The 12,653-nt window shown below is 46.5% G+C and overlaps 1 protein-coding gene across 1 annotated transcript in view; it reads left to right on the forward strand.

Moving 5' to 3' along the window:
• The window catches only part of LOC126127459 (uncharacterized), a 591,491-nt gene that overhangs the window by 513,632 nt on the left and 65,206 nt on the right, over positions 1-12,653 (forward strand). Inside the window, exons 3-4 of the mRNA XM_049915146.1 lie at positions 8,382-8,522; positions 8,595-8,715. Of these exons, the coding sequence (XP_049771103.1) occupies positions 8,382-8,522; positions 8,595-8,715 (262 nt within the window). The remainder of the gene's footprint in view (positions 1-8,381; positions 8,523-8,594; positions 8,716-12,653) is intronic.

A 12,653-nucleotide genomic window follows, 5' to 3' on the forward strand; every position in this document is an offset into this window, starting at 1 on the left:
CAACATCCTATATTTCCTATGAAAAAATAATGTCCCACCTTCATGATAAAGAATGTTAATTTATATTTCCGATTATCGTTCATGATAATTCTCAAAAACTTCATAGGCAGGGTAGTTCACAGTACAGGGTGAGCGAGAAGTCGCTGTACCCCTGTAACCCCTGTTTACTACGAAATGTTGTTATGCAGGTTGGTAGCTACGTTTTTATCAGTTGTTGGAATCATTTGTTGGCATTCATGTATGCTTGTTTTCGCAGTCGCAGTCTAGTTTTAATCTGTAGCCATGGCAAATGGGAGCGGTCATGGTTAAAACTACTGAGGAGCGCTTAGTGACAAGTGTGTGGCTGCGTGAATGACGACACACAGGGTAGACAATGAGACACAAAATGAGAGAATTCCAGAAAAGATTTCATAAGGCTCCATCGCGAAAGGCAACACTTCTGGATTGGCAAATACGCGCTCGTGCTTTTGGCAGTGTTAAAGACAGGCCGCGGAGTGATAGGAAGAAGAAAATCAAATGGCTCCAAGCACTATGGGACTTAACATCTGAGGTCATCAGTCTGCTAGACTTAGAACTACTTAAACTTAAATAACCTAAGGACATGACACACATCCATGTCCGAGGCAGGATTCGAACCCGCGACCGTAGCAGCAGCGCGGTTCCGGACTGAAGCGCCTAGAACCGCTCGGCCACAACGGGTGGCGAAGGAAGAAGACAAGAGACGAAATGTGCGCCGGAGTCACTTCTTCGATTGTTCAGTTTCGTATGAAATCGACACACAAAAGTGCTTCGGAAATCGGTATACTGAGAACAGTGCTAGATCACAGGAAAAAAGACTTTATCGGATATAGACCGGAATGAGTGCGGTTTAGTACGCCGTGCTTTGTGTACTGAATTTCCATATGCAGTAAACCGTGCCAAGGTTATGTTTCGAGATGAAAGTGCTATTTATCGCAGCTTACTTACTGGAAATATTGTCGGTTGTGCCAAAGAAAATCCTCATTACACAGTCGAGTTAGAAAGGAATCCACTTCACGTAGTGGCATGTGCAGCGATGACATCACATCTACTGTGAAGGGGTTGTGAATGGCGCAAATTATTTACACATCCTGGAAACATAGTTAATACCACAGCTTGAGGAAAGAGGCTTCACAGAACGCGTATGGTAGCAACGATGATGATGATGATGATGATATGATGATGATATGATGATATGATGATGATGATGATCATGATGATTATGTTTGTGTTTGGTTTGTGGGGCGCTCAACTGTGCGGTTATCAGCGCCCGTACAAATTTCCAACCTTTGCTCAGTCCAAACTCTCCACTTTCATGAATGATGATGAAATGATTAGGACAACACAAACATCCAGTCATCTCGAGGCAGGTGAAAATTCCTGACCCCATCGGGAATCGAACCCGGGACGCGTGAAGCGAGAAGGCGACCACGAGAGCACGAACTGTGGACGGTAGCAACGAGGCGGGGAGCCTCCTCTCTACTCTCTTGCAGTGATGACTTCTTAAATGAACACTTTCCAGTTCGGTGGATAGGTCCTGGTTAATCAGCAACGTCAGCTCCCTTGAAATGGCCACTAAGAAGGCCTGACCTCAACTGCACCTGACATCTCATTATGGGGAATCATTAAGGTGCATGTATCTTCACGTCCTTAAGCTACAAATGAAGAACTGGGAAATGCTGTTGAGGATGCATTTCGCACTTAAACATCGGACAAGCTCGAAAATATATCTAGAAGAACATGGGGCGTACGGAAATGCGTTTACAGTAATATGAGGAACATACAAATATATTGGACACTTAATACGTAAGTAAATACTTGTGCTAAAATTAATAAATCAACTAGCATTTGATACGAGGGGGTACAGTAACTTCTCGCCCACTCTGTAGTTATTGTAGCTCGAATCAACTGTCAATTCTAGGGCAGGATGTGAATCGTAACCACGTTAAATGGCGCGCATCGAAGTCGCAGATGGTGGCTTTCGGGATTTGCCTTGCTGCGAGGAGGCGGCAAGCACGTGCTGCAGAGCAAGTGTCCGGTGGCTGCACAGGTGTTGCTTCGCGAAGCCTCAGGCTATTTACGATATGCTGCCTCAGTGTGACAGCTGACCAGCTTACACGGCCGGCGCGGAGGTCGCGCTAAGACCGAAGCCTGCCAAGCTCGTGCACAGAGGCGTCAAGAGTGCTGTTACAGCGCGTTCCTCGCAGCCCTCGTCTAACACTGCTGCCCGAGTACCGCAAATAGTGCTGCATACCGCGATATGGCCTTACAACCCAAACGGATCAAACCATTCTCCTCTTCTTTATAGTCTATTCAGCAAACTCGACAAACTTCTTGTGATGTGGGTCCGCAGCCTCTATAAATTCCTTAAGTGACGTCATTTTCCGCTTTAACGACATCGGTGTCGTTTTAAGGCAAGAAGACAAGACGTAAAATTAAAATGATGAGACTAAGCAATAAGCTAATTATCTTCGACTAATTATGAGTACTACAGCATCATAGCAAAACGAGGATGACGACTAGGACTCTCAAAAGCAATTAAAGGATGCATCAACGGTGCTTCAAACGAAACATTAGTACATACATCTGGCAGAAAACCCAAAGAGATTTTGGTCATATTTTAAGTACACCAATACCAAGGCACAGTCTATACCTTCACTGCGGGATAGCAGCGGTAATGTTTCCGAGTGCCACTAAAGCGGAGTTACTTAACACGGTTTACCGAAATTCCAGAAGGGTTGTGACACTGTCTCAGTTGTCACAGGATTCGTGATTTCCTGTCAGGAAGGTCACAGTTCGTAGTTACTGGCGGAGAGTCATTGACTAAAACGGAAGTTATTCTGGCTTTCCCCACCTAGTATTATAGGCCCCCCCGCTTTTCCTAATCTATATAAACGATTCAGGACACAATTTGAGCAGTCCTCCTAGATTGTTTGCGGATTATGTTGTCATTTACCGTCTCGTAAAGTCATCATAAGATAAAAACCAACTGCAGAGTGATTTAGACAAGATATCTGTATGGTACGAAAAGTGGCAATTGACTTTATATAATGAAAAGTGTGAAGTCATCCACATGAGTACTAAAAGGAATCCGTTAACTTTGGATTACACGATAAATCACACAGATCGAAAGGCTGTCAAATACTTAAGGATTACAAGTACTAATAACTTAAACTGGAACGATCACATAGATCTTGTTGTGGGAAAAGCAAACCAAAGACTGCGTTTTATTCACAGCATAGAGACTGCTTACGCCATGTTTGTCCCCCCTTCTTCTGGAGTATCGCTACGCGTTGTGGCACCCACACATGATAGGACTGACGGAGGACATCGAAAAAGTCCAAAGAAAGGCGGCTCGTTTTGTATTCTCGCAAAATAGGGGAGAGGGCGTCATGGATATGATAAGCGAGTTGAGGTTTTAATAGCAAAGCCGTTTTTCGTTGCGGCAGGATCTTTTCACGACATTTAGATCACCAACTTTTTCCTCCGAATGCGAAATATTTTGTTGGCACCCACCTAAATACGGAGAAATGACCATGGTAGTAGAATAAGAGAAATCAGAGCTCGCACAAAAAGATTTAAATGTTGATATTTTTCGATGCGCTGTTGGAGGGTGGAACGATAGAAGAATAGCTTGAAGATGGTTCGATGAACTCTCAGCGAGGCAGTTAATTATGAATTGCGTAGTACGAGGTGCATTCAAGTTCTGGGGCCTCAGAGTTTTTTTTCTCCGGACTGGAAAGAGATAGAAACATGCTCATTGTTTTAAAATGAGGCCGCGTTCATTGTCAATACGTCCCAGAGATGGCAGGACCGTACGGCAGATGGAATTTTACCGCCAGCGGCGAGAATGAGAACTGTTTTAAATACTTAAAATGGCGACGTTTTCCTTACTTGAGCAGCGTGCAATCATTCGTTTTCTGAATTTGCGTGGTGTGAAACCAATAGAAATTCATCGACAGTTGAAGGAGACATGTGGTGATGGAGTTATGGATGTGTCGAAAGTGCGTTCATGGGTGTGACAGTTTAATGAAGGCAGAACATCGTGTGACAACAAACCGAAACAACCTCGGGCTCGCACAAGCCGGTCTGACGACATGATCGAGAAAGTGGAGAGAATTGTTTTGGGGGATCGCCGAATGACTGTTGAACAGATTGCCTCCAGAGTTGGCATTTCTGTGGGTTCTGTACACACAATCCTGCATGACGACCTGAAAATGCGAAAAGTGTCATCCAGGTGGGTGCCACGAATGCTGACGGACGACCACATGGCTGCCCGTGTGGCATGTTGCCAAGCAATGTTGACGCGCAACGACAGCATGAATGGGACTTTCTTTTCGTCGGTTGTGACAATGGATGAGACGTGGAAGCCATTTTTCAATCCAGAAACAAAGCACCAGTCAGCTCAATGGAAGCACACAGATTCACTGCCACCAAAAAAATTTCGGGTAACCGCCAGTGCAGAAAAAATGGTGGTGTCCATGTTCTGGGACAGCGAGGGCGTAATCCTTACCCATTGCGTTCAAAAGGGCGCTACGGTAACAGGTGCATCCTACGAAAATGTTTTGAAGAACAAATTCCTTCCTGCACTGCAACAAAAACGTCCGGGAAGGGCTGCGTGTGTGCTGTTTCACCAAGACAACGCACCCGCACATCGAGCTAACGTTACGCAACAGTTTCTTCGTGATAACAACTTTGAAGTGATTCCTCATGCTCCCTACTCACCTGACCTGGCTCCTAGTGACTTTTGGCTTTTTCCAACAATGAAAGACACTCTCCGTGGCCGTACATTCACCAGCCGTGCTGCTATTGCCTCAGCGATTTTCCAGTGGTCAAAACAGACTCCTAAAGAAGCCTTCGCCCCTGCCATGGTTTCATGGCGTCAGCGTTGTGAAATGTGTGTACGTCTGCAGGGCGATTACGTCGACAAGTAACGCCAGTTTCATCGATTTCGGGTGAGTAGTTAATTAGAAAAAAAATCGGAGGCCTTAGAACTTGAATGCACCTCGTAGTCACGTAGATGTACGTAAAAGGCCTTTATTAGACCCATTTTCGAATACGCTGCGCCTGTATTGATGGTTGACCATAATCAAGCAAAAAGATTGTTCATCACTGAAAGAAGAATCTTAAGGGAAGCAAAAGATCCATCACACATACGCCAAACCTTATACAAAATAGCAAACATAAAACATTTAAGACGTAGACTCATCGAATTTACTAGTAGAATTTCATTGAATAGCCTAAGCACTATTACACTGACGACGGAAATATTTAACGATAAAATCTTTAATTTCAGTTTTGCAAGATTTTAGTACACTTACTCGCCATATACGAGTACTGTAGCACAGTGCGTGAGGGAAACAAACCAAGAACACAACGAAATTTACCTGGAAACGGGACCAGCCAGCAATATCAACCTGCTCTTGTAACAAAACCCAAGATAGACAAATCTACTGTTTGAGAAATAATCCCAGGTCAGCTTTTAGTGTGGTTAAATGGTTCAAATGGCTCTGAGCACTATGGGACTTAACATCTGAGGTCATCAGTCCCCTAGAACTTAGAACTACTTAAACCTAACTAACCTAAGGACATCACACACATCCATGTCCGAGGCAGGATTCGAACCTGTGACCGTAGCGGTCACCCGGTTCCAGACTGTAACGTCTAGAACCGCTCGGCCACCCCGGCCGGCGCTTTTAGTGTGGTTTCCCTCCCCTGTAAGGTGAATGTTGGGATTATAATTTATCCCTTCAAATCAAAACCAGCAAAAAAGTGAAACGGCAATACATTAAAATTGTTGTTTCTCATGATCAGAAAATAAATGGTTCCAAAACAGAAAAAATGAAACCTTGGGTTGAAACGAGCATAAGCTCTCTCATCAGCTCATTTTCTCCCTTCAGGATTGAGTATGAAAGATACCAAAATGAGGTTAAAAATGACAACGTAAATAACATAAATTGTGTGTCATTTTACTCGCGTTGTTCATAACAACCATTAACTCAATCAACAAGGACGACACATCCCTACAAGGAGCTTGTCATTGGTAACGTGTGGGTGTGCCGTAATGTGACATAGAATCTTGTAGAGCCAAAAGTGGAGCACAACGTCTTTAAAAAACAACTTGACGAAATTACTGCACGCCGTTCATGCTGGATTGTAATGGAAACTGCAACTGTTTATGAAATAAAGACAAAACGAGTACCGGCATCGTCATTGTTGTTTTCTTCAAACACGTTTCGAGGGCTTACACCTTCATTTTCTGATGATCGGTGCATTACTTGACAATTTGAATGTACATTACGAGCTTACATTGCGGATTGAATATAGACACAACATACATATATTAATTGTTCGTATAAACATTTTTAAACATAAGAACATACACCGGTATACTTGGGAAGGCAGGGGAACCAGATCTGTCATTGACTGTATAATAACAGATCAGGAATTCAGGAAGGCTGTGAGGGACACACGTGTCTTCAGGGGATTCTTTGATGACACTGATCATTATTTAATCTGCAGTGAAACTGGGATTTTGAGGCCGAAAGTGCAGGAGGTCAGGTCCATATGTAGGAGGATAAGAGTGGAGAAACTTCAGGATAAGGAAATCAGGCACAAGTACATAACAGCGATCTCAGAAAGGTACCAGTTAGTTGAATGTAGTCAATTACAGTCATTGGAAAAGGAATGGACAAGGTACAGGGACACAGTACTAGAAGTGGCTAAAGAATGTCTTGGAACAGTAGTGTGTAAAAGTAGGATGAAGCAAACAGCTTGGTGGAATGATACAGTCAAGGCAGCCTGTAAAAGGAAAAAGAAGGCGTATCAAAAATGGCTACATACCAGAACCCAGGTAGACAGAGAAAGTTATGTTGAAGAAAGAAACAAAGCCAAACAGATAATTGCAGCATCTACGAAGAAATCGTGGGAAGACTTTGGAAACAGGTTGGAGACTATGGGGATTAGAACTGTCTGCCGGACTGGACCCGAACCTAGTATCTTTGCCTTTCGCGAGCAAGCTTTCTGCCGATTGAGCTCCCCAAGCAAGACTCACGACCCGTCCTCATAGCTTTACTTCCACCAATACATCACCTCGCAGCTTCTGAACTTGTTAGTATCCCGGTCTGGTCCACAGTTTTTATCTGACAGGAAGTTTCATATCTGCACACAGTTTGTACCAGAGTGAAAAACCATTCTGGAAGCATCCTCCAAGCTATGGCTAAGCCGTGTCTCAGCAATATCGTTTTTTTTTTCAGGTGTGTTAGTCCTACAAGTTACACAGGAGAGTTTCTGTGAAGTTTGGAAAGTAGGAGAGGGATAATGGCAGAAGTAAAGCTGTGAGAAAGTACAGTGAGTCGTCCTTGGATAGCTCATTTGGTAGACAATTTGCCCGTGAAAGGCAGAGTCGTGGATCGAGTCGCATTTATCCTGCCGGGAAGTTACAGCTTTGCTAATGTTTATCGTGTGTGGCTTGAGTGCCATATTACGATAACAAGTGACACATAAAAACTACTTGTAATATGCAGTGAAAAGAAGGGCAAGGCAGACTACTGGCTACAATCAGAAAAATAAATCATCATCTAATCCACTGATCTACCAGAAACTGGGTGTATAAGCTCTCGAAACGTCTCCATGAAGAAAATAAAAATGACTTCCATGATTATTATTTATTGTCCGCCGCTCATGGTATGATAGCGTCACTTCCTCTATCTTGCGTGGTCTTGAGTTTGATTCACTTATGGGTCGGAGATTTGTCTCTGCATCCCCTCTAATCTCCTTCTCTTTTCCCCTCACCCATCTTCTCCCACCTCCCCCATCTTGTCCCACCTCACCCATCTTGTCCCACCTCACCCATCTTGTCCCACCTCACCCATCTTGTCCCACCTCACCCATCTTGTCCCACCTCACCCATCTTGTCCCACCTCTTTCCACATCTTGTCCCCCATTTCGCCTATTGTTTCCTCCATCTCTCTCTTCTCTTTTCTATTTGTCTCTCACTTGTTTCTCCCCCCCCTCTCTCTCTCCATCCATCCCTCTCTCTCTCTCTCTCTCTCCTCATTTCTTCTGTTCTCTCTTACATCCCTTTTGTCACACAAACACACACACACACACACACACACACACACACACACCCCCCTTCTCTCCAAACCCTTTCCCTACACATACTGCTGACATATATTGAATTTTGGATCACATTACTGATGTGACACGTTGATGTAGTGTACCCTTCCAATGCCTTTGATGTGTGCTGCCTTCAGATAATCATTTCCTAGTTGTTTAGGAAGACCCAAACTGTGTTAGTATGAACGGTACCCTCTTGTGCCTGCCAGCCCGCCCCTAGTGACGCCCTGCTGTTGTCGCAGGAGCTGCAGAATGAGGTGGGCGCGCTGCTGGAGTTCCGGGACCTGGTCATGGAGACGTTCCCGCACCTGCGGCAGAAGCTGGCGGCCAGCGAGCGCGGCGGCTCCTCGTCGTCGTGCTGCACCAGCACCGCCTCCTCCACGGCGGCCACGCTGCCGCCGGCGCACCTCCACCAGCTGCACCACGCCGCCGCCTCCGCCTCCAGCGCCGCCTCCGCCTCCGCCAGCCCTTCCGGCGCCGCCTCCCGGCACCGCCCGCCGGCTGCAGACTGGGAACCGGGCGTGCGCGTGCGTCGCAAGCTGCTGCACGGCGCCGCGCACCACAAGGAGATCACAGGTAACTGCCTGCTCACTGTAGCGGCGATTTACATCCTCGTTAATTTTAATTCTCAGTTATACGAGGGTTGTAACTTAAATAGCGGCAAGTACTTATTCACAACCGATACAAAAGAGTTACTTGTTTGCACCTGTTACTGTCCCACAGAGTAGTCACCAGCGTTGTGTAGAACCCGTTGCCAGCGATGTGGAAGGCGTAGTATACTTTTAGTAGAGCTAATTCATTACGTTCCTCCACTTAATGCACAGTATTACTGTTCGTTTTTGGAGTAACACCTGCGGCCAGCTTTGCAAAAGAAGCGGCGACACTGTCTGCGCAACCCACCCATCATTTTGCACGACAATGCGCGGGAACATACAGCGCAAGCTGTGACTGCTCTGTTCGGCGCGACCGCTACGGTCGCAGGTTCGAATCCTGCCTCGAGCATGGGTGTGTGTGATGTCCTTAGGTTAGTCAGGTTTGAGTAGTTCTAAGTTCTAGGGGACTGATAACCAAAGAAGTTGAGTCCCATAGTGCTCAGAGCCATCTGAACCATCGAGTACTGTAGCATACTCCCCGGACTTAAGTCCTTGTGACTTTGATTTGATTCCGAAGATGAAGGAACCGCTTCGTGGCATTCGCTTCAGAACTGTTCAAGAGAATCGACAGGCAGTAGACCTCTCCATTCGCACCATCAACACAACAAGCTCTGCTAACGGTATACTACGCCTTCCACATCGCTGGCAACGGGGTCCACACAACGCTGGTGACTACTTTGAAGGACAGAAACAGGTGCAAACATGTAACTCTTTTGTATCGTTTGTGAATAAATAGTTGCCACTATTTAAGTTCCAACCCTCGTATATGCTTCAAGCGGTGGTCGGAGGCGTGTTTCCGTGCGTAACGTTTCGTCTCCCAATGTTGATACATCATCAGAGGCCAGAAAGAGTTTATTAGTTCATTTTCCAACTCGGCAAAATCTAAAATCAACTAACGAAACCTTTGTAACCTCTAAATCTGTCTGCAGTATAAGGAGACGAAGCTTTAGGCACAAAACGTGCTTTACACCGAGGCCTTACGCTCGTATAATGAAAATCACCGATGACGTAAATACCGACCACGAAACCGTCCATTCTATGAACACAACTTAGTTTGTTGTTAGTCTCCGTGAAAGGAGAGGTAGATTGTAATACTATTATACTTTGCCTGCTGAAAGAGGAAATTGGGTTTCTGAGTGCTTGCCTGAAGGACACTGAATGTATTATGCAGACACTGTAGAAACAAGACATTGTATAAATCATTGGTATACAAATATATGCCTCGACCGGCAAAAATAGCGACATTAAAAAGCAATCCTACCATGTGTATGAATCACAAAGTTAGAGGATAGGTGATACGGACAACTTTACGTATGGTAGTTTGGAATGGTACAGGACGCTTGCTCGGATAGCCGAAGTATTTAAGATGACCGTTCGCGATAACCGGGAATCCCGGTTTGTGTCCCAGTCCGGCACAACTTTTTATGTATCATAATAAAATGCACAGCCGACGTCAATACGTGTTCGCAGTTCGCGAATCCACTACCTAACGCCTAATTAAGTAGCCGCCCACCGCTTTTATATAGTCAGAAACGTTTCTTCGCTATTATAACTGACGTAAGATTATGGTGCGCACATTGTTTCACACACTCTGCAGTCGCAACGTGACCACCAGACTGCTTCTTTAACGGTCGAGCCGCAGCAGTTGCAAGAGCGATTCGATGACGCGATAGTTGACTGCCGAGATGTTCGAGTGACAGTAGATTCGTTGCGTTGCATGCAGTCAACAGCCAGCTTCCACTACCAGGCGCTCCGGTGGGCACTTCGGGGAAATACACTCCTGGAAATGGAAAAAAGAACACATTGACACCGGTGTGTCAGACCCACCATACTTGCTCCGGACACTGCGAGAGGGCTGTACAAGCAATGATCACACGCACGGCACAGCGGACACACCAGGAACCGCGGTGTTGGCCGTCGAATGGCGCTAGCTGCGCAGCATTTGTGCACCGCCGCCGTCAGTGTCAGCCAGTTTGCCGTGGCATACGGAGCTCCATCGCAGTCTTTAACACTGGTAGCATGCCGCGACAGCGTGGACGTGAACCGTATGTGCAGTTGACGGACTTTGAGCGAGGGCGTATAGTGGGCATGCGGGAGGCCGGGTGGACGTACCGCAGAATTGCTCAACACGTGGGGCGTGAGGTCTCCACAGTACATCGATGTTGTCGCCAGTGGCCGGCGGAAGATGCACGTGCCCGTCGACCTGGGACCGGACCGCAGCGACGCACGGATGCACGCCAAGACCGTAGGATCCTACGCAGTGCCGTAGGGGACCGCACCGCCACTTCCCAGCAAATTAGGGACACTGTTGCTCCTGGGGTATCGGCGAGGACCATTCGCAACCGTCTCCATGAAGCTGGGCTACGGTCCCGCACACCGTTAGGCCGTCTTCCGCTCACGCCCCAACATCGTGCAGCCCGCCTCCAGTGGTGTCGCGATAGGCGTGAATGGAGGGACGAATGGAGACGTGTCGTCTTCAGCGATGAGAGTCGCTTCTGCCTTGGTGCCAATGATGGTCGTATGCGTGTTTGGCGCCGTGCAGGTGAGCGCCACAATCAGGACTGCATACGACCGAGGCACACAGGGCCAACACCCGGCTTCATGGTGTGGGGAGCGATCTCCTACACTGGCCGTACACCACTGGTGATCGTCGAGGGGACACTGAATAGTGCACGGTACATCCAAACCGTCATCGAACCCATCGTTCTACCATTCCTAGACCGGCAAGGGAACTTGCTGTTCCAACAGGACAATGCACGTCCGCATGTATCCCGTGCCACCCAACGTGCTCTAGAAGGTGTAAGTCAACTACCCTGGCCAGCAAGATCTCCGGATCTGTCCCCCATTGAGCATGTTTGGGACTGGATGAAGCGTCGTCTCACGCGGTCTGCACGTCCAGCACGAACGCTGGTCCAACTGAGGCGCCAGGTGGAAATGGCATGGCAAGCCGTTCCACAGGACTACATCCAGCATCTCTACGATCGTCTCCATGGGAGAATAGCAGCCTGCATTGCTGCGAAAGGTGGATATACACTGTACTAGTGCCGACATTGTGCATGCTCTGTTGCCTGTGTCTATGTGCCTGTGGTTCTGTCAGTGTGATCATGTGATGTATCTGACCCCAGGAATGTGTCAATAAAGTTTCCCCTTCCTGGGACAATGAATTCACGGTGTTCTTATTTCAATTTCCAGAAGTGTAGTACCTTTAAGGCCAATTTCAGTGAGATTCTGGGTCTGCCAAAAGCGTTGTCACAAAGTATCATTCATAGCTCTGTAAGCACAAAATTAATATGAGAACGAGATCGAAAGACCCTAAAACAGTGTGCAGTATTGCCATGTAGGCGTACTCGGATAACTTACTCGGCATCAGATAAGCCAGATAGTGTGTGGAATGGATTTCGTTGCTAACGAGATGGAGGTGTAATGTAGGTGTAACCAGAATTATTGGACCCATTTGGTGTACCGAATACGGCAGCAAGGCCGTGAACTGTCTACATGGGATTAATGATTTCGCAGGTAATTGTGCAAGTACCTGACACATTCTCAATTTTAAGTCATGAATTTATCAGATCTGAGGTACTATGAAGTCGTAGTGTCTAATATGGGGTCTCCATTGTATCCGAAGTGGAGGGAAGGATATCAATTTGTACATAGGCAAATGGAATGACATACAGCAGTCAATCACTCTTACGAAGACTGCGAAAAATATAAGCCGTGATCTGTTTCTGTTTAAGGTTCTGTATCCCAGTCGGTAGAAACGGAATTCTTATAGGGTCACTTTGTTGTCAGTTTGGTCTGCTTGTCCGTTAAGACCCCTTTATCTCAGGAATGGGCAGAGGTATCTAGTTTGAATTTTGGCAG

Source organism: Schistocerca cancellata, chromosome 1 (genome assembly GCF_023864275.1).
Source record: "Schistocerca cancellata isolate TAMUIC-IGC-003103 chromosome 1, iqSchCanc2.1, whole genome shotgun sequence".
Lineage (NCBI taxonomy): Eukaryota > Metazoa > Arthropoda > Insecta > Orthoptera > Acrididae > Schistocerca > Schistocerca cancellata.